General features: G+C 44.1%; 1 protein-coding gene across 1 annotated transcript in view; it reads right to left on the reverse strand.

The window, feature by feature from the left end:
• CSMD1 (CUB and Sushi multiple domains 1) overlaps positions 1–27,618 on the reverse strand; it is a 1,512,254-nt gene that overhangs the window by 120,967 nt on the left and 1,363,669 nt on the right. The window contains exons 58-64 of the mRNA XM_029933196.1: positions 20,497–20,674; positions 17,690–17,835; positions 16,824–16,904; positions 15,671–15,784; positions 8,409–8,597; positions 4,239–4,385; positions 1,114–1,302 (exon numbers count right to left, since the gene is read on the reverse strand). Coding sequence (XP_029789056.1) covers positions 1,114–1,302; positions 4,239–4,385; positions 8,409–8,597; positions 15,671–15,784; positions 16,824–16,904; positions 17,690–17,835; positions 20,497–20,674 — 1,044 coding nt within the window. The remainder of the gene's footprint in view (positions 1–1,113; positions 1,303–4,238; positions 4,386–8,408; positions 8,598–15,670; positions 15,785–16,823; positions 16,905–17,689; positions 17,836–20,496; positions 20,675–27,618) is intronic.

Genomic DNA, 27,618 nt, shown 5'->3' on the forward strand with positions numbered 1-27,618 from the left:
ACCCCCTTCCTTGTCCGGTTTGGGGGTTTGGTCATGACTGTGGCCATGGGCATTCTTTCCCTGGGCTAATGACATGCAGCCCCCGCCAGGCCACACTCTGGGCGACAAGATCTGCACCACTGGCAGAGTAACAGAGCATTTAAAGAAAACGAGAATCACTTCCTCTTTTAAAACTAAAAAAATTCTTTAAAAAATAAAAAGAAAGAAAGAAAGAAAAAGTACTCTTTTAAAGAACAAAACCATCATTCCTAATGAAAGAAGCAGTTGCATCTCTGTGTTTGTCTCATATTTATGAAGAATTTCTGCAGCCAGAACATTAGTAATGCAAGCTAAGGGTCTGATTAACTCCTTGTGGTTAAGGACACATATATTTGTGTGATAAATACCCAGTATTATCTCACAGAGCAATACCAGAAAATCTAATATCTATGAAAGAAGAGAAAAAAGGAAACCAATATTAGGTTCCTTTCATAAATCATAATTAGCTCTCAAAGACCAATATATTTCATTATGAATATAAATCTCGGTAAGACAAAACTATGAAAATTTTATGACTTCAAAGCCTTCAATTAAAATGAAAATGACTTATTTGAAATTTGATTTTTATGCATATGACAGATAAAACACCCCAAAAAGCATGAAATATTGAAATCAATGTTAATAAGCTCTAAATTCAAATGACCAAAAGAAAATGAAATATACAGCATATGGCTTGATGAATGGGTTTTTAATATAAATTTTTAAAAAGGGGGGATTTAGTAATTGATTTTTTAATTAATACAACCGTCAAGAAAAATTCTTTTGAATCTAAATCGAATAACACATTTTTTACTTCCAAATGCAGTACAAGTAAGGGTTAGGGTTACTCTACGCAGCACCTAGTGACTGTTCAACCACCCTCTACACCGAGGCTGTAAAGCTAAATCAAGCCTAGTGCAAATGTCAGAAACGTTTGCCTAGTCCGTGGAAAGTTTAATTTATACTTCTTTAAACCCATATCCCATTTTTCCTTACCTTTCAGCCATAGTCACTGCTTCAGTAATTTTCAAAATGTGATGAAAAGAAGAACAATAAGTGTAATTCAAGTTTGGGAAGAAAAAGCACATTTCTTACCCTGGCAGAGTGGGGTGAGGGAATCCCACTGATACATGCCGAGTGGGTTCCGTCTACAGGTGGCATTGCTGTGGCCGATCATTCGATACCCAGGCTTGCAGAAGTAATGCACTTGACTTCCAACTGCTCCTGTGGTCCTGTTTAGAACGCCTCCGTTCTTCGGGGTGTGGGTCAGGCTGCAGTAGGGAGCTATGGCACACAAACACACAGGCACAAACAGACACATAAGCACTGTCTCAAGTCCCTTGCTAAGAGCTATACACATGAGGTGTCTTTTGTTCACGTAGTAGGAAATCAGCACCAGTATGTCAACTTGGTCTAAAACGCATCCCCAGATACCAAAGCGCGGTGAGGATAATGGGCAACAGGAAGTCTGATTCGTTGGTGGTGGGAATACAGAACGGTGTGGTCGCATCAGAAGACCGTGGCAGTTCCTTACGAAACTAAACGTACTCTCACACAGAGAACTTAAAAATGTATATGCACACACACAAAACCCTACACATGAATGCTTGTAGCAGCTTTGTTCATGATGGTGGAATCTGGAAGCGACCAAGATGTCCTTCAGTAGGGGACGGATAAATAAACTGTGGTCCATCCAGACAACGGAATATCCTTCAGCACAAAGAAATGAGCCACTGAGCCATGAAGACGTGGAGGAACCTTAAATGCACACAACTCAGTGAAAGACCTTCTGGAAAAGGCAAAACTAGAGAGATGCTAACAAGGCAGCGGTCACCAAGGGTCAAAGCGTGGGATGAATGAACACGTGGAGTGAGGAGGGTCTTCTGGGCAGTGGGATCACCAGTGTACACTGGTCCACACCCACAGGACACACAACACCCGGCGAGCCCCTAATGTAAACCACGGGCTGTGGTGATGATGACTCGTGTGTGTAGGCTCATTGATAACAACAAATGCACCAAGTGTGGGAGGTGTTGATAAGGGGGGGGCTTGCGTGTGGGGGCAGGAGGTACGTGGAAAGTCTCTGTATCATTTCCTCAGTTTTGCTATGACCTTAAAACTGCTCTGAAAAAAAAAAGGTCTAAAAAAAAAATTCCCCAAAGCCTGGAGCCAAGGTTCCATTTCTTATTTTGAAGTTTAGGTTTCGTGCAATTGCTATGGGGCGCCTGGGTGGCTCAGTCGGTTGGGCCTCCGACTTCAGCTCAGGTCAGATCTCACGTTCCTGGGTTCGAGCCCCGCATCGGGCTCTCTGCTGACAGCTAGCTCAGAGCCTGGAGCCTGCTTCCGGTTCTGTGTCTCCTTCTCTCTCCGCCCCTCCCCCTCTCATGCTCTGTCTCTCTCTGTATCAAAAATAAATAAAACATTAAAAAAATTTAAAAAAAAGATTGCGTGCAATTGGTACTCTGTGTGAAGGGGGAGCTCGGCTCTCTGGCTACAATACTGTAAGGAAATCATGGAAAAAATCATATTGAATTCCCTCACTCATCCCTATAATGCTAACCCACGTAAATAGGCTTCCTGACCACCACAGTAAGAAATGGTGAGATACGGCACTGGCCACCTGATCTGAAACAAAACAATTCTCAGTAAAAAAGGAAAAGTATCCTTAAAATGGAAAAATAGAAGAATATAACATTTTGCAATGAAACGATTAACTTTTTCCTTGTCTCTGTTGCTAAATGTGTCTTGTGAATTACACAGCCAGCAACATAGACACATTAAGCTTCTAACATGACATTTGAATAAAATCTCTGAAGAAACTGCACTACTCCAAGTCAATAAAAATCTTACAATAGCTTTAATCACTGCCTTTGTGGGAACTTTTTAAAATGGAGGACAGGCATTTGTTTTAACAGTCGTATCTACACAGACTATGACATTTCAACGGCTAAAGGCTCGGCCACTTATTTACACATTTAGAGAAAGACACTCATCTTATTCTTACAAGGCCAGTTTCACTGCAGCCTACAATCCAATGAAGTCCCTTCAGATAAATTAAAACAATAAAATAAAGAAAGTAGTGAAGTTCTGGAAATGTGTGCTTCCTTTTAAAAGAAGAGGTTTAAATGCACTCCTTCCCGGTGGGGGCTCCACAGAGAACACACTACAGGTCTGAATGCGTAATGTGGAACCTCTCCTCGGAAATGAATTCCGAAGCAACGTTCTGAAGGTTTCGTATCATGGCATTGCCCGGAAGCAACGTCTCTGTGTCTGTCCTGGGCTGTCCACAGGCTCCTATGAGGTGCATCCCCAGAGAACATTCTCAGCCAGATGATCTTCTGAAATACCATTTCAATGTTTTTTTTTACATGGATTAGTTTTTATGAAGTTAAAATTCACTATTGTGAGAAACTTATGATTCACGGCTCTCGTGGCCATGCCATTTTATGTTCTTGTTCTAGACTCAGTTTTGTAAGTTTTAAATAAACAGAACTATGTGTTTTAGTAAAGGAATGAGTCCAGTCAGGCACCCTGGATATATATACATATGTATATATGTAAACATTAATTTTGTATGTGTTCATATATATATATATATATGAATGTAGTCTGCAAGTATATAGAGATACACAGATACATAATAAGAAGGCAAACTAGCACTTATAAAACTAGTAACAATATGAATATCTCTTTCTGTTTGTTTCCTGAGCATCTAATCCTAATTTTAAAGTAGTTTATATTATATTAATTTATCTTTTAGAGGAAATGCCTTTGTTTTCCCTAATTCAATTCAAGGTTTTATGATTTTAGCGATAATTTTTAAAATATTAATCAATGAGGGGCACCTGGTTGGCCCACTCGGTTAAGCGTCCGGCTTTGGCTCAGGTCATGATCTCGAGGTTCATGAGTGTGAGGCCCATGTCAGCCTGTCTGCTGCCAGCACAGAACGCACTTGGGATTCTCTGTCTCCTCTATCTCTACCACTCTCCCTCACAAACAAACAGAAACATTAAAAAATATTAATCAATAAATGGTTTGCTTCCCCTACTGTCGTTTAGAGATCTCTCTCTTGGAGTAATTTCCCATATTCTTTCTATGGGCTTTAATTATTCATCTTTGGAGATCAGGTTTACATTGCAAATCTCTAATTTTTTTTTATTTAATGCAGATCACTTGTATTAAACACACCTCTATGCTAAATCTATAGCTCAGTTACTAACCTGTATATCGAATTTTGAATCCTTTCTTGCTGGTTGCATGATCAGTGGACCAGCGAAGATATAACTGATTACTCTTGCTTGTAAAATTTGATTGTTCCGTGTGGTTCCCACTCAGGACCACTAACAGAGGGCTCTGACCAGAAGAACCTAAGTAACACAGAAAACAAAACAAAAAAAAGTTCAGGTGTGAGCCAGCACCTATAAAATGCAGACTACTTTTAGCTTTTTAATTAAATTTATGGGTCCAAATGTACAAAATATAGCTGTTTATTTCCAAAAACAGAGTTCCAAATTAATAAAGCAACAAATATAGTCCCTGATTAAAAAACAAAAGGCAATAGCCAATCAAAACACTTTAACATTATTAACATGTAACACATCAATCCTATGAACCTTACCTATGAACAGGAGCAACTGAAATAAACAAAAGTAATTTCTATCATCATTCGTATTTATGATATTGTAAGTATATGGGGAAAGAGAAACGTGTGTGGAATACTTGGAGAAGGAGAAGTATAATCACTTTGGAAGGTAGTTTGGTGATAATATCCAGGAAAACCGAGGATTTACTCTATTTCTACAAACTTCAGCACATGTGCGCTAATGGTATTTCTATAGCCAGCTGTTTATTCCAGTGTTGTTTTGTATGGCAAACCCTGGATCCTGACTAATATTTCGGAACATTGGGAAAGCATTCAAAGAGCCACAGAGAGGAATTCTGTACGCTTTTGAAATTAATGAACGAGATAACTGTATCAGCCCTGTTGATTCTTTAAACAGCATATGGATGACTAAAGAAATCTATTTGCAGATAAATATGATAGCAATTGTGTAACAGTTCAAAAGTGTACCATATATAAATTGTGTGTGTGTGTGTGTGTATGGAGATGATATACATACAGATACATAGTTAGATGATAGAGAGAGAGAAGGACAGAGAGACTGATAGAGAGACAGAGATAGAGAACTGACCATAAAACGTGCGCAAGCGTGACACACCCGCCCCCCTCTTCACAACACTGCTTCCTGCGAGGAGAGGTACACACGGCATGGAATATGAGTGGGGCCCCTAAATTTCTTTGTGCCCCTTTCCTCTTAACAAAAAAACAACAGAGCCTGAGGTAACTTTGACAAAACCCTAAAATTCATCACATCAAGACTGGAGTCCATGTCTGTATTTTTAAAATTTTTTCACCTTTTCGTACATTTGACATTTTTAGACATTTGAGAAACAGAGTTACGATGTAACACATAGTCAGAAGGAACAAGTGCAGTGTATTGTCAACCACCGTCAATCCTGATGGTACTTCCCGAGTGGAATTGCTGTGTGGGATACAGAGGCTGCAGGCCCACTGCCAGGGTGAGTTCTGGTGAGCTCAATGCCCCCTCATGGTCTGACATCTCCGTGGCTTTTCTACAGCACGGCTCACTCCCAGGAAGCTCACTATGGGTGGGAGAATGTGGTCCTCACTGCTAGATGTAGTGCCCACCTGATCAGGGCACGTGACTCACTTTGAGATGTAGCATTTTTCTTCATGCAAAGGGGCTGAAAAACCACATCTTCACTTATTGTGTAACCCCCCCATCAGAGAAGTTAAAATTAAAAAGAAAAAAACTGTTATGAACTGAATTGTGTTACTCCAAATGTATATGTTGAAATCACAGCTGCCAATACCTCAGAAGGTGACTGTCTTTGGAGATAAGGTCTTTAAAGAGGGAATTAAAGTTCAGGAAGGATACTGGAATGAGCCCAAATACTGGAATGAGCCCTAATCCAATCCTACTGGAGTCCATGTGCAAAGAAAAGATGGGGACACAGACACACACTGAGGGACGACCAGGTGAGGACCCAGGGAGAGATGGCATCTACGTGCCAAGAAGAGAGGCACAGGGGAACCCAGTGCTGCCCACACCTGGATCCCAAACTCTCCCTCCAGGACCACGAGAGACACTGTTCTGTGTTAAGCCCCATCTGTGGCACTTTGTGATAACAGCCCTAGTCATCAAATAGAAAAACCTAGTACGTTAGAGATGCTCAGGGCAAACATGAAAGAAGATGGTAATGGGATTGGGTGCTGGCTTCCTGGTGGCTGTCTACAGAGAGAATATATATTCTAAAGTAAAATAACACTGGGAAGTTTATGAAATGTTAAAACGTCACTTTGATAGGACTTGAGTCAAGTTTCAGGTATTCTTAATCCAGCATCGAATTCTTCATCATTTTCTGTTTTTGCCTAACACGTAACGAGCTTTCTCAAGGAGTCTTCTTTAAAACACCACATGAGCACATGCAGAACACAGAGCCAGAGGGACAACAGCCGGTTCCCTCACCAACACGGCAACTATGAAGTGTCTTACAAGGGGCACCCCGATCTTTATGTTGGCACATCTCAGCTGAGTTCTACAATGACGAAACCTTTTTATTTATTTTTTTAATCAAGGAATATCCATTATTGGAGCCACAGAGAGTAATATGCTCCTGGGATAATGAAGCTTAAAATCCATATATTCAACACATTTTTCACAACTCATGTGTCATAAAAGAGCCATTCATTATCTTACAGAAGAGAGAGAGAGAGAGAGATGCAATAAGTAGGAAATTTAATGCAACCAATATGTCAACACTTAATAGAAACTTCATATAAAACTGTGCCTGGTCATCTTATAGCAATTTTTTGAGACTAGAACAAACCCAACCATGATTCTCTGATAATTTTGTTAGCACCTGCTTTGATATTACCTCTCTTATCTGCTTTGTGGTAATGGGTGTGATGTCCATATGTTTGGGAGATCAAACTGTAAACACTTAGGCACGGATACTAGTGGTAAGGACTTTGCTGCTGTGGTTAGAAGCAGGAGACGTACTGTCAACTAGGTTCAAGTCATCAATGATGAAACCAGGGACGCGACCACATTTAAGGTAATTATGTCAATATATTTAGTTACATCCAGCATGTACAGAATATGTACACACACACACAGCCCCTGAAGTGGGGTGCTCACTTACTCTATTTTTGTCTCTCATCTACTGACCTCAGAATCCAGTTTACCTGGTCCCTGATTGACATAAATTTTGTGCCTGGCTAATAAATTACTTCTTTCCATCCTAAAGACTACAGAAAAAGCCTCCAGCCATCCAGGTCTGTTTCAACATATATTTGGGGGGAGGGGAAAGAAAGAAAGAAAGAAGAAGAAAACTCTAAAAGTGAAAATAGCGCTTGGTCCTCTGTTTCTACGCACATACATATGAGTTTAATTTCCAGTGTAGGATTGCATCACTTTAGGAAATACATTAAGTTGATACTTGTGGTGTCCACATGGATGACTTGACTGTTAGGATTCAACGAGTTAGTAAAGGGGACACACGGACTCAATTACAGTAATTGTCTTCTTATTGAGTTGATTGTTATTTTACTGAACACAATGACAAGTCCATCAAAGCATGTGACAGCCCTGTTATTATGGGCAGTCATAATTGTACCTCAGTCTAATTTTACGGGCTACGATAGTACTTCTGTGCAAAGAAAAATATTAACGTCTCTACTTCAAAATGACAATTCGACCACATACTACTTTGAAGCCTGGCCTTGTTCTGTTAATAAGTCCATTAGAATTGTGTAAAAATGTTTAAGACTAAAGTTGAAAACACTGTTAACATTTGTTAATTGTATTGTACTATTTTTTTAAGATGGCACATCTAGAAATCTCAGTGAGCCGTTATTTTTATATGGTTTTAGTAAAATAATCATTTAAATGGATTAAAGTTGCTTTAGCTCTTTTAAATTTCCTAAAATATCTTCTGAATCAAGAGAATACTTAGAGAAAAGGGAAGAATTGTTTGGGGTCATCGACTGGAAATCCCCTCATTGAAAAATTAAATAATGATCTAAGTAAATTCAGGACATTTTCAGAGTGCATCACTAACATATTAATTGCTTAAAAGTTGAAACATTAACAGAAATATGTCCATATTCCACAGACTATTGATCTCTGAGACCATACATACAAGTGCAAGAAGAATTCATTTTCTGTTTGGGGGAGAAATAATTTAAGCCAAAGACACACTAAAGTCCTTGTGTAACAAAAATAGTATAATGGTCGTCCTTACTACACTATGAGACGTTACTGGTGAAAAAAAAAAAGAAAAAAGAAAAGAAAAAAGAAACTTACCATCAAACACTTCCAATGCGTCAAACTGCTTTTCACTCTGAAACGTGTCCACAAAGATGGTGATGTTGTAGTTCGGGTCTACTTTAATGCTCCAGGAGCATGTCTGGGAGTTAAAGTAGTTGCCAGGGTAACCCGGGCTGAGGATGACTCCAGAAGATTCTGTACGGACTTCATTTGCTGGGCATTGTGCTGAGGAGAAAAATACCAATAAAAGTTTCCTTAACAAACGGAAGCAGACTTCAATAGGCGTGTCTCCCCCTGGATTTAAAAGCCAATGGTGGCAGTGGGGGAGGGGCTGTGGTGCAATCCTACTGAGCTGTGACCAGATTTAGTGCCGGATACAAACAAGCAGGAGAAGAACACTGAAGAATGAGAACTTGTTGTTTATAATCATCACACCAGCCTATAATTTAAATGGGAATTACGCACACACCGTATATAATATATATGCTGATACACAGGGTGAGTGGGTGGATGTGGGAAATGTGGATCAAGGAGACTAAGTCACTGGCACAACTCTAGGATGGCCACCTCTGCTAAAGCAGTCGTGAGAAAAGAAACCGGGAACCTGGGTGTTTTCTTAGCCTGGGTGAGGTGGCGAACCCACGTCCCTGATCCAGGTAATCTGTGAGGGAGGGAGAAGCACCCCCACGGACGTGGCTACGTTCACCACATGTCCTCCTCTCTGCACTAACTTTCCATGGCTGCACCACCCACACACCTTCATCTGGGGCAGGTGCATTGCTGGATTTGAGCCTAGGACCCCGTGTTTTCCCAACTCAGCTGAAAAGCAAGACTTCACCTTTTCAATGCGATATGACAAAAACATTGCACAATTATATTCAGTAATAGAAAATGATATGTATTTCTTCCTTGGATTATACTTTTAATTTCATTCAGAATAGTAAATTTTAGATGCGCCTGGGTGGCTCAGTCAGTTAAGCATCCGACTGCGGCTGAGGTCATGATCTCCAGTTCGTGTGTTCGAGCCCCGCATCGGGCTCTGTGCTGACAGCTCGGAGCCTGGAGCTGCTTCGGATTCTGTGTCTGCCCCTCTCTCTGCCCCTCCCCTACCCACAATCTCTCTCAAAAATACATAAACATTAACAAAGATTAAAAAAAACAATAGCAAATTTTAAACATGTGATTTGTTTTCTGGGGACTCTGATAAGAGGGGTCCTCGGCTGGAAGCCTCTGGGTTGTTACAATGTGCAGTAAGAGTGATGGATGACTTCTAAAGGATGAATTTATCATAATGAGTCATTTACCAATATCTCTTCGTAAATGAATCATTAGACAGTGTGGTCACACTGACATACTTTCTCCTGCCTGCTTTCCTGGTTTCTTTATTCAACTACTTTCCGAGTCATCAGAATAAAACAGATCTGCACAGCTATGGACACATGGATGAAAAATCACCAATATCACAATTAGTAATTTATTTCATTGTCTTCCAGAAATGATTTATATGATTATGAAAAAAATAATTTGCTATTGATAACGGTTCAAAAGTGAACCGAGATAATAGCAAAACTCTTTATAAAAATTTAAAAAGTTAAATGATCAGCTTTTCCTTCATGGAAAATAACTTTTGTTAGAAGAAATGTGTCTTATTTTTTTAATTACTGTTTTGAATGATCTTCTTTTAACTAACTCAATTTATATTATTAACTCATACGTTTCAAAGAAATGACATTTCACAAACAGATGGACAAATTACATGTAGTATGTTTTGATTCAGGTAACTGTCTAATGAAAGGCAATTTTTCCTTTCTTTAATCTTTCATTTATCTTAGTGTTCTTATTCTGATGTACCTTAACATTTAGAAAATGTGAAGGGATAAGATCACCAAAGATGAAACATTTCATAGAACCCCCTTTTCTAAGTTTATTTATTTATCTTTGAGAGAGAGAGAGAGAGAAGCAGAGAGACACACACAGAATCCCAAGCAGGCTCCATGCTGTCAGCCCAGAACCTGACATGGAGCTGGAACTCAAGAACCGTGAGATCAGGACCTGAGCCAAAATCAGGAGTCAGACCCTTAACCAACTGAACCATCCACGTGTCCCAAGAACGCTTTTAAGAAATAAGTATTTTAGGTAGATTTTTAAGCATATGTGCAATGTTAATTAATGGTAAGTTATATAAAAAATAATTCAAACCAAAACATTCAGCCTAAAGCAATTTAATTTCAAAAGAAATTTCTTCTGTGACAGTGGTGAGATCACCCTGCAAAATATATTATGCTCTTTGAAAAATGAACACATTGGCATTTAAAAAAAATAAATAAATAAGCAAGTAGACTTTATATCTGCGTGCATGTGCAGGGCTTGGAGCTTTATAATCCCCACAGAGCAGCCTTGACTTTGTAGTGGGGGCCAGAGCAGGAGGGCAGGTTGGAATCAGATGAAAGTAAGCAGACCCTCTCCTTCTGTCTGAAGCAGTCCATGGGTCAGGGTTTCAGAGCCTGGAGCGGTCTGACCACCTGCCTGCAGCCCAGTACCTTCCTTTCTGTGGTATGAGCCGTGAGAAAGGTTTAGCCCCAACCCCCCCTCCCCTGCATTATGTCCCTGCCCCAGTCACCCAGCGACCCTGGACTGCACTCCACCTAGAACGGGCCATCCTTGCCAAGTGCGGACATCCGCCCGGTGAGCAGGCACAGCCTTTAGGGCTTGAAAGCTGCGGAAGGTGATACATCAGAAAGAGAATCTTAAGCTTAGCTATTTTTATTCCCTCCACTTTCAAAATGCTGCTTCTGTTTCTTAGAGAAGACACAATGAAAATATAGGCGAAATTATTTGTTTCCTTTGTCCGACAACACTCAGGATTTTTCCCTCCAAACATACATATTGTTTCAAAATGCACTTGAATGTATCTCCCTGGGAGTTCAGGTGTTTTTGATTCATTTGTTTCTCTGGCTCTTTCATATGCGCCTCTTCCTTCCAGTCCCTGGCTCTGCATTGCTGCTGGGAGCCACAGGCACCCACAGCGGGGAGTCCAGAGACGCAGGCTTTCCCAGAGCCCTCTCCATCTCTCCATCAGCATTCAGGCATTGAACACACCCCACGTCTCCACCGGGGCCCCTCCCACCACGGGAAGCATGTTTGAGGTTCCCATCAAAGACGCCTCTGAAGCATCGTGCTCCCCGGACTGTGCTGGAGCTCTGAGTCAGCCCACCTCTGCAAGAAGCGATGCCTTCAGCTTATTTGTGAAGAAAAAGAAAATGTGAGGCTTCAACCCAAAGCATGTTATTGAAGGCATCTTGCGGGCACTCAGCGAAAGGAACACAGTCAAGCATTAGGATTTATAAATAATTACAACTAATTCTTAAAAGCACCCGGAGGTCTCAGAGAAGTGTAGACAGGGGACCCCACAGGTGGGCAAGCTGTGGCCCCGAGCCCCTGACACGCAGGCTCTGCTCCCGCTCCAGCTTCCCCAGAAACGGGCGCTCTCTCGAGGACACTGCTTGTCTAGAGTTCACTGGAAATTCAGGCTTCTCATTTTCTTTAACTGAATATTTTAAAAACCACTGACGGGTTTGCACTGTCCAGAGGCTGCAGCCACCCAGTGCGGAGCACCTTTTAAGATCGGGCTCCGTTTGTGGTGTCCAGCCCGCTGCACGCCACTCCTCCCTCCCGCCCTAGGAGCAAAGTGTCCTCTCCCCTCCCTCCTGGACGCCCGCCTCCTGCCTTGTTCCCAGACCCTGGCTATCCTCTTCACTTTCTGACATGTTTCTCTTTCCTTAACCTGACTCTGCTGTAAACTACATCTGGTCTTGTCCCAGGTTCCCGGCGTAGACCCTCAAAGCCCGCGGGATTTCCTGCACGTTTGAGTGTCAGCAGAAGCCCCTCTGGATTTAGGCCAATAAGGTGACTTGGGGGGGGTCCCTTGGCAGTCTGGCCTGGGGCTGGTCAGCAGAAAGATCCACCGATGAGCGGGCTGACACTCCTGCCCCTTTCACAGGCTTCTGCGGAGCCGTGGGTTTGGGGTGCAGAGGCGGGGAGACTGGCTCTATAAAACCTCCTGTACCCCACTTCCAGGGCCCGGTGCTCATGGGTCCTTCATCGTGCACCTGGTACCCCTTCCTCTGAGGATCCATCTGAACCCTTTATTATATCCTTTAGGAGACAAGGGATATAATAAAGGGCACAGAATATAATCCTTTATAATTTAAAAATTATAACTGACAGGGGCACCTGGGGGGCTCAGTAGATTAAGTGTCCGGCTTCAGCTCAGATCATGATCTCACAGTTCATGAGATCGAGCCCTGTGTTGGGCTGTGTGCTGACAGCTCAGAGCCTAGAGCCTGGAGCCTGCTTCGGATTCCGTGTCTTCTCTCTCTGCCCTTCCCCTACTCACATTCTGTATCTCTCTCTAGCTCTCTCAAAAATAAACATAACTATAGTTATATAACTATACATAAAACTGATAAATGTAAGTAAACGTTTCCGTCAGTTACATGAGCTATTCTAGCATAGGGCAAAGCCCCAAGCAGGGACCGTGAGTCCTTCTGACCTACAGCAGGTCCCTCAGCTCAGGGGATAACCTGAACTTGTGACCAGCCCCGGGACTGGGGATAGCCTGGTGGGACTGAGCCCTTAACCTGTGGGGTCGGACCCTGTCTCCAAGTGGGGAGTGTCAGAACGGAGTTCAACAGCAGGACACTTCAGCCGGGGTCCCCGGAGATGGGACAGTTGTTCGGTGGTCTTGGAAAAGATCCCGGATCCTCATTTAGTGTTTTCCAGATTAGGGTTAGCACCCAGCCGGGTATAAATCATCTGCGCAGGATGCTGACTTTCAAGAAATAATTTGTTCACACTATTCCCAAGGAAGAATCAATCACCCGAAAGGTGGTAATAATTTTCTAAGTGGAACTTCTGAAAGAACGATGATCATGTGTGAAGAAGGACTCGTAACTAACACAATTTCCATCAGTAGTTAACGGGGCCTGCCCACCCCCTCCCCTTGAGCTCAACCAAATGATAGAAAGTGCTGGAAGGAAGACTGCTTCAGTGAAAGGAGTTTGCTTCGGTGATCAGATAGTTGATAAAAAACATCTGAGCCCCTATTTCTCCTTTTTTTTTTTAAATAATGAAGATTTGGGAAACAGCAGCTAAGGTAACTCTGTTTTAAACAGATTTCCACCTGAACTGTAACAGAAGAGGACACACTGGTCTCTGTAATAATCGCTAGAGTTCAGTAGGGCGTGGGACCCTGTGGCCCCCGCTGGGAGACCGTGTCTTGTTCGCAGAATTCTCCCCGCAGATGTGTGTGAGAGCCAGGTAATTTAGAGAATGATGTTCGTGTCGTCCTGATTTACTCTGGGCCTGGACCGTCATGAATTAATTTCATTTAAATAAAAACTAGGTTAATCTTGGAGGTAGCCAACATAATTTCCCTTATTTTTGAAGTGTGTATTAAATAAATATTTATGCCTTTCTTCACTAATCAACTCAGACCGTCCTTGCTTTAAAGTCAGCTGTCGAGAAATTTATGGCTCTGTTTGTTGGAATTAAAATGTGCCTTAAAAATGTGAAGATTTGCCTCCGTTAGTTTTTAAATAAAATGGGGGGAAATCCACTATAGAGGGTTTCTGCTGAGATGTCATGGTACGACATGCTCATTTTTTTCCAAGAGAATGATGACAGTCTCCCGACTCGGCACCCCATGCGGCCCCCGACTTCAAGTGAGGCAGCTGGGAAGCAGCTCCCACAGCGCGTGGGTCCCCTGGGTGTTCAGAGCGGAGAGCCCAAGGAAGGGGTTTCTCCTGCCCACACCCTCTGGCTCTCCCGGAGATACAGCTTGGAAGTAATTTTATTTTTAAGTGATCGGAGTCATCATGGTTATTTAAAGCTCCTTCATTCGAGATTTTTTTCAGAGGGTATCGGAAGTTGTTGTCCCCTCCCCGGTGACCAGGATTCTGCCTTCTCACACTGAGAACCACAAAGTTCGCACCCCATTGGTTCTACAAGAATCAAATCACAGGAGCGAGCACTTGTACAATCAACGCTAGTGCAGCACCAAGGAAGTTGCTTCCTAGAGAGCAAATGATTAACATCATAGAACACCGGGAGTAATTAGTGTAAGACTCTCTGCATCTTTACCACAATCCCATAAATAAGGCACGTCAACAATCCTCCTTATACACGGTGCCCCAGGGGCTCCCAGGGTCACTGTGGGGAGTCTGGATGGCAGTCCTGGCTCTTCCCTTCTCCAATTCTGAGCCCTTGTGGGTGCTTCATTATCCCCAGAGAAAGTTCTCCAATTACAGGAAAGGGGGAAGGTCCCATTCTTTAAAGGAATTGAATGTGTATTGTGATTCTAAAGTCACAAAATAAAAACTATTCTAATTTGGAAAACTTTCTGATTGGCCCAACAATGACGCTTCTGACCCATATTGAGCCATTTTTACTTTATATTTTTCCAGTGTTTTTTTCTCCCAGTACTACTTGAGAGTGGGGCCTTTCAAATATTTTGAAGCTTGTTTTTTATGTATTTTGAGAGCGGAAGGGGGGGAATCCCAGGCAGGCTCTGCACTGTGAGCACAGAGCCTGACGTGGGCTCAGTCCCAGAACCCATGAGATCATAACCTGATTCCAGGTCAAGAATTGGACACATAACCGACTGAGCCCCCCAGGAGCCCCTCAAGTATTTTGAAAAGTGATCTAATTATATCGCCTGACATTGCCTGTGGTCTTTGTATTTTAAAGACATCTGAATACATGAAATGGGAGCATTTTATTGTATGCAACACATGCACATTTCAATGTTTATAAATTTTACAGAAGAAACAGTGAATACTAGATAACTATGCTTGCTAACGTACTTAGAGGGAAGCGTAGTGATGCCTGTAATCTGCCTTGAAATGCATCCGAAGTAACAGATACAGTAATGGATGGATAAAAACAACCCAGATATGTGACGAAGGATACACAGTAAATGTTAATGGTGGACCCTCAGTGGTAGGTATTCAGATGCTTGTTTTTAAACTATTTCAACATTGCCAAATGTTTCAAAATTTTCTGATAAACTTGGGGGAAAAAAGTAAGACTGTGTTGGATGTGGCTTGGATGTGTATTTTAGAGATAGCTGGAAGAGAAAGGTCATTCGATACTTCTGCGAGCAGGTCATTTTAATTGCAATGGGATCATAACACGAGATTAAATTCAGAGCCATGCACAAAACAACAACAATGTAGCCTGTCCCGTCCACAGCATCTGAGCGCCGCGCTAGTGCATCGGCAGGTTCCCGCGGTGCGTACCTTCACACGTTGGGGGCGAGCCTTCGAACTGCAGCTGGGAACTGAGCCTGCAGGCCAGCGTGTCGGTCCCTGACAGCGTGTACCCCGGGTGGCACTGGTACTTCACAAAATCCCCTGCAAGGGTCAGCACAGCACACCTGAGACTCGGGGCTCCGCGGCACACGGGGGCGGGGAGGCAGGGAAGGCGTAGGTGACCACGTAACAGCTTACGTCCACGCATAAATACCTTCTGACCCAACACCTGTGTTCATCTGTAGTCTGCTGAATACAACGGTACCGTTTCTACTTCCTGATGCATATAAATGCTATCTTAATCGATATGACTCCACGTTATGTGGCAGGTGTTTATTTTTCCTAGACTGATGTGTCTATGTTCATTCCCTTGCCCCCATGATTACTATTAAAAAAAAAAGTGGGGGGCTAGATTCTTGGGCTTTAAGGATGTAGAATAGGATGACTTAATGTATCCAGAGAGGTCTCAACCATAACCCTGCCCTAATTAGTGCAATGTTCCCATTAACTGAGCCCTTAGGAGTAGCCAGAAATTGGGTCTGAAACATGGTGTGAGAACAGGGTGTTGTATTTGTTACTGAGACAGAGAAATCCTGGGTCACAGTAATTATACCACAAACATATGCCAAGGCTGGTGTCTGAATGTGACCTGATGATTACGTAATGAAATGGGGCATTAATATAGGATGATTCAGCGGAATTTCTAAACAGGGTCATTAAATACAGTCACCATTACATTCCAGTGTCAGTGAAAGGTCAATGTTACACTAATCATTATTTTAGCTCCAAATGATGAAGTCCTTCTCGCGAATGAACATGCGCTTCTCACAAACACAGGTATCTGTGTTAAGTCCGTCTCCGAAAACTTTACTCGAAAAAAACCCACAAACTAGACAATGGCTGCGGGGGGCGGGAGATAAAGAGGTGCTTGAAATGAAAAAGGCCAAATTCACATTTAGGAAACGATTATCACTGAGATGAAGGAGAAAAAACCATAGTTATTTGATTAATAGCCTCTATGGATAACCCCCCTCACGATGCTTTAGAATCTTCCTGACAAATACTCGCTTACGCATCTGAGGTAGGTGTGGGTGTGGAAAGGCTGGGTTGAGCCGACGGTTTGCAGTGAGGGAAACGTTACCTATTTCAAAATCCTCATCCTCAGTGAGCATTTCTGCCTGTGGAACGGCGGGGGGAGGCCGGCATTTCTTGAGCTGAAATGCTAAATGGTTTATGGGGAAAAAAACAACAACCTGTAATTACATTTGTTGAATAAACAAAAATATCACAAAAAGCATTTCTCTTATGTTGTTTTAATTGTCAGGGACACTGCAATGTCTATTGTATAAGCCGTTGCTTTATAAAATCCCCAGGCTTCACATGCGTACGGGATTATTTTGTGCCCAAGAAGACATAAAGTTGAAGGGAAAGAAGTGTCCAGTTTTAAAAATTACGACGTTTAAATAAAATCACTTTACAGTGGATTCGGGACTCTGCAACAGAAATGGTTCCCCCACGGCCTGGTGGCCGGTCCGTGTTTACATCTGATGACCTCTCTCTGCCTCTCATCTGAGGCCGCCCACGGGCACGGTCCTAAGGAGATGGAGGCACTGATACGCCGTTTTCCAAAGGGTTTACTTTCAGAATCATTGGATCTGCTTTGGACTCGTCTCTAACCACGGGATGTGAGCTTCTTGACCCCTCTGGAGACAGGGATGAGGAGATCTATGAAAGGCACTCAGTGTCTTTCCAGGGTCTCCATATCGGTTTCATTTGCAATCCACTTACCCTGGAATGAATCCAAGCTTCCCACAAACCAGATGTGACATCATCAAATACCATTAAGCCAAAAAGGCCCACAGGACACCCAGGCATAGAACATCAGAAAACCCCCTCAGGCTCCCGCACAATCAAGGGACTTCAGCTGGACCGGAGGCCTATGTCAACCCGACCAGCAAAACCGAATTCGATTCTCTGCCTTCACCAACAAGGTGAAAATGCACTGACCGTGAAAATTGAGAACAAAGAAGCCTCCATTTGAAAAGTCGCTGTGGAACTTGAGCAGGACTTGGTTGGTGGAGCTGTAGGCGGTTTCCAGGGCTGTGTTCCCACTGAAGACCCCCAGCTGAGGGGCGTTCTGATCAGGCCCGTCCCTACGAAAGAGACAGCAGTATGAGGAGAAAGCTCCTAATTACAGCTTAAACTAAGGATCATCTCCTGACGTTTGGACTCGATCCTGGCATCAGCCGGCTGGTCTGATGCTCACCCAGGAAACTCAGGGCTGACTTCTATTCCCCTCGGCAGCTGACCTTCCCAGAGCGATCGCAGAGACAGGCTCACACTCACTCCGGTGACCACAAGACAATGCATCGGCTGCCTTTCAAGCATCTGAATTTGAGGGTCTAAATTCAATGGCATGTGTTTAATTATGGGCGAAACTGATGAAGATCTTGCTATTGAACTAAACGGTTTTCAAAAACTGATTAAGAAGAAACTACAGCCCAAAGAGGTCTTACCTGTCCCATGAGTGCGAAGCAAGACCCAGCGCACTCCTGGGGTGGAATCTGAAGCCGACCATTCAGAAAGGATCAGTGCCAATGAGCTCACAGGGCCTGGCTCCATCTGCCCCAACCTTGAGGAAGATGGGCGAATCTGCATGATAAGACGCCCTGCCCTTCTCCTCAACAGAAGGTGACCTTGCCGGAAACCACCCTCCCTCTGGCTGGTAGCCTCTGGCCCCACCCCTCTTCCTGCAAAACCCTTCCCTGGCGCCCACCCAAGTCCTCAGACCTGCTCTCCACTGGCCAGACTGGTGTTACCCAATTCACGAATCACTTAATGAAGCCAATTAGATCTTCAGACTTACTCAGCTGAATTTTTATGTTTTTAACAAACTGAACAAAATACTACCATCTTCTGGACACTGTGTTTAGAAATACCAAGGTGTTTAAGGCCACAACGTTGAACGGACTTTCCCGTCTCTCTTTCCTTAGTGTTCTTGAGAGCAGGCACTCTGTTCTGGTAACTGTAAAGAGCTTTCGCTCCCTCTGCTAAATCTGTAGGTTAATCCAGACAAAGCGGCTGATGCTGCCCTGTTTGCCTGGATCAAGTGAGTATTTCAAGTTCTCGGTTCCTCCGCATTCGCTCGGCCGCTGGGCCGGCCATTATCACCTCCCTGCAACGGTTGTTTCTGCCGCCTCAGAAGCAGCCTCCATTCTTGCCTTCAGTTAATACATTTCCCACAAAACGAGGCTGGGCATTCCGCAGTCAAGGTGATTCTCCTTCCAAAGACCCTACTGAGTCCTTTTTGCTCTTAGAACTTAAGGCTAAACCAAACAGACTCCATGACAGGCTTTAAGTTCCCCTCTGATCTAGAAGGCCTAGGTTTCAGGTCCCCGAAACGAACAGGCAGTTACACATGGCCTAGAGCAAGAGAGACCACCTTCCGACACCCAATCAGGGAAGGCCGGCTTCCACTCCCCACATCCCTAAGGGGGAGGTCTGCAGATGGGGACTTTAGATAGGACCCTGCGACCTAAAGTTAAAGTTAACCCGGTAGTCGCTGAACAAGATGCTAGGCTCGCCCTGTAACTGGTTGATTTTAAAGGTCCTCTAAATGTTGTAATTGGGTCCCGCCAAAAGTAACGGACACCCTGGACGATGTGTATGGTTAGAGTAGCTGCCAATGCTGTGATACAGTAATGATTGGATGTCACAATTTCCTGTAACCCCCCTTCCCAAACCCCATAAGAACCCTGCTCAGCCCTTGTTCGGGGCTCTCAGCACGGATCCACTGCGCTGGTGAGGTCTGTGAGCCAGAACTTAGACCCGGCGAGCCGAAGCCCGTAATAATAAATGCCCTTTGCTTTTACATGCGTGACTCGGTCTCCCTGGCGGTTTCTGGTTTTGGGGTGATATTGAAATCTTGGGCATTACAGAACTAAGTCTGGAATTCTTCACATGATTTAAAAGCTCCTGTAGTCTCTGTCCTGCTCACTTGGACCCCTGAGGACCCATACCTGGGATTCGCCAATACCCCGGGCTCATTCTGTCCCCTCACTTACAGGCTTTCCAATAACAAACCTTAACACTTATGCCAACTTCCCCAGCAAGCACACACGCACTCCCGTGTGCACGCCGCACCGTTGCCTGCCGTTACTCCGGTTTCCATGGAAGTTTATTCTGGCCGCACATCGTGGCTTTTTAACCAGAGCTAAGCTCACCACCTCACACCCCACGGACACCCCCTCCTCCTCCTGTCAGTGTCACAGAGGTCCTGGCAATCTCGGTGTCCCCCACAACCTCTCACTTCCAAAAGCAGAGGTAGGACAGCCATCCCCATAGACGTGAAAACGGAGCCGAGGGTCACATAGACAACTCACCCACGGCCACACGACCCTTTGGCAAGAGAACCAGAACCGAAACCCTCCCCTTGGGTACTGACTCAGAGGGATTTCCCACACATCACAGGGCAGGGCAGTTCTGCAAAGTTCACAAGGGGCGGCGGGAGGGCGGTGTGGAATGGGGTCCCCACTACTTCCAGGAACGCCAACCCCTCACCATGCTGATGCTTAGCATACTTTAAAATGTGCACTAAAATAAGCTTGGGATGGTCTATATTCAGAGTAACCCTGAATTTATCTACCACTCAAACACGTGCCATGACATTTATTCTCTGATCTCCGGATTTCACTGGTAAATTTCCTTTCCCGCATCTCCGGAGTAACTGCATCTCTTCCCTGTCCGTCTGGCATACAAGCACCGTGTGTGTTCGGCACAACTGTTATCACTTGACACGAAAAGGCTCTCCTTACCAAACGGCAATGTAGTCGTTAACGGCCTCGGTCTGCAGCAAGGTGAAGTTGATGTAGACCCCGTGGCCGGCAGGCACGGTGATGAGCCAGATGCAGTCCTTCAGGATGGGGTACTCATCCGGAAACCCCGGGGAGTAGATGGTGCCGTTCTGAGAGGTTACGTTATACCCACAAGGAGCTGAAAAGGAAGCAAAACCAAAAAATTAAGCCCCATCCTGTCAGCTTTAGTAAGGACACAGTTAAATATTTCTAAGTCTCTAAGGCCCCTTAGCTGAAATTTCCCTTCTAAGAAATAATAATTGTGAAATATTTCTCAGTGACTACTTTGTCAAAGTGATTCCCCTGAAGTCTTAAAACCTTGGATGAATTTTACTTCTGAACTAAGTTATCTAAGTTCCATTTAATATATTCTCCAAACACTCAAAATCCCTTCAGGATAAAGTCATTCCCAGATAATTAAAAAAAAAAAAAAAGCCCTTAGTTACCCAGTTACCCTGTGTGACTGAGCTGAAAATCCATTGGTATGTGATCCAAGGGATTATGTAGAAATTATGCATAAACACATAATGGAAAACTTTTGTTGTTTTAAGTGAGATTTCTAAAACCTATTTAAACATCCAAGTCTATTTGCCTAAAACAAAAGTATTATCAATTCTTGGCAGATCTGCACCTGAAGAAATGAGATAAAATCACGTGAGTGGTGTTTTTTGGAAGCATTTTCATATCTCACCAGCTTTCAGTGGTTGAAGACTCAACATTCCTAATCAGTCTGTGTTTATTTTACTTAATGAACTGGTGCTCCCTGTTGCCATGGCAATTACTTTGTCTTATCTACGGAGAAATGAAGTGACTATACATTAACAGGATAATCTGAATGCATTATTACATTCGGATGGTAGTTTAATACATCAAAGTCATAAAGAAGTAGGCGCTTTAATCAACCCAAATCCAATAGATGCAGGATGAGTGGCTGGTCCTAGCATGAATCTTCCGGGGCTTTCAAAGACTTGTCACCCAAGGCGTAAAATTTAGGTGGAGAAAACAGGTTAAACTATGTTTAAAAAAAACCACTTCAATAAACAATTCAAAGTCACAACGGATGCCATGCTGTGAGCAGTATAGTCCACGGCTGCCTTGATCGCACACCTGCAGGCTGATTTCAGGGGAGGCGGAGAACATTCAGGCTACCGTGGATAGAGTCCCGCCCACGTTGTGGATGAATCCAGCCTCGGAGAACATTCCAGGAGTTTTACGGCATAATCATTGGTAAGTGGGGGTTGGAGTCGGACAAACCTCATTTTGTAAACGAGGCACATGGACACGTAAAACCTGTGTCATCTGGTGCCCCCAGAAAGTCCTCACATGTTCCTCACCTCCAAACATCACTCAAATATTCACCCTGCGCGAACCCCTCAAATGCATTGGTCCTGCCTGCTGCCGGGGTGAGCTGATTCCTTTCTTCAGAACTTGACTCGCATGTTGCTACCCCCACAGGTGGTGTGGCTGGACGGCCACCGTTACTCTCTTACTACGCGGCTGTCAGACTGTCAGGCTGTTGGCAGCCGAGGTCAGGGACTGTGTCCCTTCTCATCGGTGCCCACAACCTGCTTTCATTGGTCCCCTTGCCTAACTCAGGTCACAACAGATGACAGACAACACAAAATGACAGATTGAAAATGCGTAATGCGATCACCACAAAATATCTCAGGAAGGGACATAAGGAAGCCAGGGGCTGACACACCCCATGTGGACCTGCGGTCATTGATTTGGTATTGACTTTACGATCTATAATCCCCAAGACGTCCCTTGTGCATTTTGAGTTTTCAGGCTGAACCTCGTAATTGTATAACCGCGTTATATACAGTAGCACCATCTCAACTGTGATACAACACGACAAAACAGCAAACAAACAAGGGTCAGGCCACCTCTTAAAGGGCAAAAGAAACCATAGGGTGATTTTCTCGGCAGGACACATCGCTGGCTTCTGAAATTCTTTATGTCACTTACTAGCTCTAGGACATTGAGCAAGTCATATATCCTTGCCACAATTTTTGTATGATATTCAAATAATAAGTCCTCCATTCACTTATTCAGGGAGTATTTATTGAGAGTCTATTATGTACCAGGAGGTGTGATGTTACAGAGGGGCACAGCAGAGAACCACAGAGCATTCTTACCGAACGCGGATGAAGAAAGATTCGAAGCAAATGCTAAATACATATAAAGTCAACTTCTGTAAGTATGCTGAGGGGAAGAACAAACACTACTTGTCACATGAGCTAATAACATCCCATGGATGCATCTAAAATTCCTCAGGGCACACCTTGCCCTGTAGTCTAGAGAGAAGAGGACCCTGTGAAGAAGGAGTGGGCGTTTCCTCTACCACGTCCCTGGCCTGGTAGCCCAGAGAAGGCTTTGCCGTCACTGCAGTGGCCCCAAAGGCACATGCAGACTTGCTCATCTGGGTGGCATCTCATTTGATGTCCAGAGAGACAGTGGACATGTGACCTGACTTGGCATGCCGGGGGTCTGTCCCCTCCATCCTCTCCCTGAAGGTGAAGTTCAAAGTGGACCCTGAGCTGGAGGGATCCTTCGTGAAGGCCCCGCGAAGAGCATGCAGTCACGGGAGGACCAGTGGCCAAGCAGGGGCACCGCCCCCCTGGCCGCCCTGCGCCTGGGATCCTGGTCACCAGAGGACAAGCGAGGCCCCCAGCTGGCAGGGAGAGGGTGCTTTAGCACAGGAGCCTTTGCAACTAGAAGCCAAATGCACGCCAGTCTCCCCTCCCCTTCACCGAGACAAGGAGCAAATAAATACACGTCCATTTATATATTTGAGTTTTCACTGTGATGTCGTGATTCATTAATAAGAAATACACAGGCTCTGTCTCCCTCCCTGTTCTGGCACAGAGCTCCAGAAATCCTTGGATAAAGAGTAGATGGTAAAAGGGATAAAGGTTCCCTTTGTTATTCACAGCAAGACCCTTTCACCCCCAGCGGGGTTGTGTTAATGAGATGACTTGCAAAGTGCCAAAGGATGGGGTCTGGAGAACTTCCCAGGGGTGAACGCTTGGGTGCTGGGAGGTGGGTCACCCGGGGCCCCTGCCTCTCTTCCACCTGGCCGCTGCCCTGTAATAAAGGACGATGTTCTCAGAGCTCTGTGTTGCTCTGGCAAATCAGTCCAAGAGGAGGAGGGAGCCATGGGGACTTCTGGTTTGCTGCCCATCCATGAGAAGCACAGGTGACAACCTGGACAAGCGACTGGCACCCCAAGTGGGGGGCAGGGCAGGGGCCGCCTCTGGAGGCTCAGCTTTCCACCTGCGGGACCAAAAGCTTTCCCCGGGGAGCCAGAGTCAGAGCTGGTTCCAGCGAGGGCCCTCCAGCCTTACGCAGAGGTCAGAGTCGCTTGTTGTAGGAAAAAGGTACACGGTGCCCAGGAGCCTCTGAGCGAGCGCTGCCAGGTCACCCATCATGCACACGCGTGTTAGCGACAGGTTGTGACAAAGAACTGCTGCGTGAAGTGTAGTTAATGAAACCTCTCCAGTTACCTCTGTGTGCATTTCTGCAGAGAAAATACGGATTATGGTGTCTACTTTGATCAGCTTCTAGAGCCCGCACCGGCTATACTGAGTACAATGGAGGTGATGAAACTTGTTCAGTGGCTATCTGTGCCTAAGTAGCCTTCACCCAATCCTCACCTCCTCCCCACCCCCGCTCTGCACCGTCTGTGCTCACCCCCGTCCTCACCTCCCCCCCAGCCCCGCTCTGCACAGTCTGTGCTCACCCCCGTCCTCACCTCCTCCCCACCCCCGCTCTGCACCTGTCTGTTCCACTGCCTGCAGTATCATGGGGATTCTGTTTATTTCAGTGTGATTTGAGAAAGTGAAGCTTTTAAGGGGCTCATGTAAAAAGTGATGAGTGAATCTCCCCGATTCAAGCTCATGTGAAGCCCGAAGACACTGGAAGATGAGCCTGTGGGCGTGGTGGGCCTCAGTGCAGGGAGGTGGAGACACACAGTGCCTTCATTTAGCCTGAGGCTAGACTTGGAAAAATCAAGGGGCATTGAGACATCTCTTCATTATGCTTTTTCTCCCCCTAGAAAATGTACCAAGTGACTTTCTCTGAGTTGAGATGGATAGAAAGAGCTTATTAAGTTTTTTCAATCAGAAATTAAAATTTAAAAACCCTAAATATCCACTCAGACAGTTATAGATGATTTATAGATGGTTTTCTCCAGGATTATATTGAGATTTCTGCCTAATAAGAGGGTGAAGGAAAAGCTTACAGAACCAAACAACCAATACCTACATTTGTCATGAATATTTATGAATTTTAAACTCTTGACTATTAATGTGCCCAGGAACCGAGTGCCTAATCTCTCAGATGTTTCTGACCTATTTTTTTATTCCCAACTTTGGTTTCCTTATCATGGATTTGAGATGGAGAGACAGTGCACTCTATCTCAGGAATTGTTTCATAATGGGAATACTTAAAATAATATTTATGAATACAAGGTACTTGTATTCTTTGGATGTCATTTTTATTCTAGACTATCAGGAGAGATTATTTTCTGTATTTATCAACCAACTTGGTAAATTTTAATTTTCAGAACTGTGCCTCTAATAACATATTTTTCGGCTAGTTGGATTTCTCATGTCAATTAGGGTTCTGCAGTCCAAGAGGGTGCTGCTTACAAAATCTTTCAATCTAAAAGTAGTCGCTAATACTATAATTGCAACATATTAAAGTATTCTAGTGATTATCTCTGTCCAGATAATTCCCCATCAACATACTACTGCATTTTAAGGTGAGGAAGATTATGACAGTGCTTAACTTTAAATAGGCTTTTTACAAATTATTTTTAAGTTTATTTATTTATTTATTTTGAGAGAGAGCGAGCGAGCAAGAGAGCATGTAGGGTAGGAGGGGGGGAGGGAGAGAGAGAGAGAGAGAGAGAGAGGGAGAGAGAGAGGGAGAGAGAGAGAGGGAGAGAGAGAGAGGGAGAGAGAGAGAGAGAGCGAGCGAGCCCCAAGCAGGCTCTGAGCTGTCAGCACGGAGCCCAGTGCAGGTCTCGAAGCTTGTGGTCATGACTTGAGCTGACATCAAGAGTTGGATGTTTAACCAGCTGAGCCACCTAGCTACCCCAACAGTGCTTAAGGTTATAAGAGATCTCAGAATTATATCTATGAAGTATTTCAGTAAGAGAGGATTAATAATGTCAACTAAATATCTGAAAATTTTAAATGGTATTTGTAAGGAGAGATGCATATTCGATTATCAAATTACATTTAGGAAATTAATAAGCAAGTCTTTTAAGCCATATTTTAACAATTAGAATCCACTTTTTAAACTGAGACTTCTGTATAATTATGTTACTGGCAAAAATAATTTCTCAAATTCCTCAAATCACTTTGAGACCCTTTATTTTTTTCTCTTTTCTTTTAATAGGTATCCTACTTTTAACCCAGGTCTTTTATTTTTCCCAAATAAATTTAGAATATGCTACTTGTACAGAATAGATCCTTATACAATAAACATATTAATATTTTCATCATGTGCATATGAACTAGTTTCATATATGTGTGTGAGGATTGATGCCTTAAGATTTAGAATTCTTGAGCCGTAATTGTCTGAATTGCTCAGATTTTACGGAAGATGCTAGAAGTTGTTCATAGTATCTATGTCTATTCCAAGATTTGGCGGAAGTACATGGGCTGGATCTTAGGTGACTGCTTTCCAGGACACCTGTCTTCTACACCAGGAATAAATCTGAACTGAAAAGGCATGCGGATGAAGAAAATGCAGCTCAGGTGTATTCACTGATAATCATCAGAGTTCGCCGCTGTCGGTGGGGGACCTGCCCACAGTCTAGGTGGACGCAGACTCGCATTGAACAGCCCACCACGCTTGGCAAACACTCTTTTTATTATATATCCTTTTGGAAATACAACCTCTCACACCTAAAATAACTTTTGTGATAAAATAATATTCTCCGCTTATTTTTTAAAAATTGAATCCAACACAGAGAAGAGAGTAAACACACATTGGACGCTGCTGAGAAAATTTCATTTATGATATAATTTCCTATGAATCTTCTGTTTTGTTGGGCTTTAGTCTGTCTGTGACATGAGAGATAGGAAGAGAGACCCTGGTACAAACGCTGTGCAGTACAGCACTTGCCCTTGCCTGTGGAGAGGTGCAGCCCTCTGTTCTGGGAGGGGCCACGGCACCCCACCGCGTCTCAGTGCCATGGGGTGGGGGTGGTGGTCCCAGGGAGGGGCTGACTGAGGCGGGGCCTGCGCAAGGCTGACACCGGTTGGTCTGGAGCTGGCACCAAGCACTGGGCAGCCGGCCATCAGTGCTGCCTGCCTAACAGCCCGATGCAAACCTCGGGCACTGCGGCCCCGTGAGCCCCTCAGGCACCTGTTGGCCGTCAGTTCCGAGGGGGGATGCATGATTTGACCACGTCGTTTCCTCGCTATGAGCCACACCCACAGTGTGTCATGACTGTCGTATTACATGAGTTCCGTGGGTCTTTTTAGTGAGCTTTCCAATCTCAGGGCGGTCTGGGGGCAAAATGCCCTGTTTCAGGTGGTGTCAGGAGTCGTGGGCACCCCTGGACGTCGGAGGACATGAGCGTCAGTCGGCCGCCCTGGGCACTCTGACGTCTGCGGTGGGGCTGGGCAGGGGCCTCCCCCTTCAGCTCCGTCAAAAACAGTACATTTGTTATTTTCATGCTAACAAAATAATTCTAAGCCAACGTTTATTTCTATGCTTGAAAACCTAGCTTGAAAAAGTGACGCAGCCTAATTAAATATTCAGTTCTACTTTTTAATATCAAGCCAAGAAGTCTCTCATGTATAGATGAATTCAAAGAATTCAGAGGACAATTCCAAGAAGAAAGGGGTTTAATCATGTCGATTCAAAGTATTTTAAATACTTTGGCGAAGAGAAAAGAAAAGGTTTTTTAAGGGTTTTTTTTTAGGTTTGTATATTTATTTGAAAGGGGAGGCAGGTGACAGTGCCCAAGCAGGGAGAAGGGCAGAGAGAGAGAGAGAGAATCTTTTTTTTTAAAGTGTTTTATTTATTATTTTGAGAGAAAGAGAGAGACAGCACAAGCATTGG

The sequence above is a fragment of the Suricata suricatta genome, chromosome 1 (genome assembly GCF_006229205.1).
Source record: "Suricata suricatta isolate VVHF042 chromosome 1, meerkat_22Aug2017_6uvM2_HiC, whole genome shotgun sequence".
Classification (NCBI taxonomy): Eukaryota; Metazoa; Chordata; class Mammalia; order Carnivora; family Herpestidae; genus Suricata; species Suricata suricatta.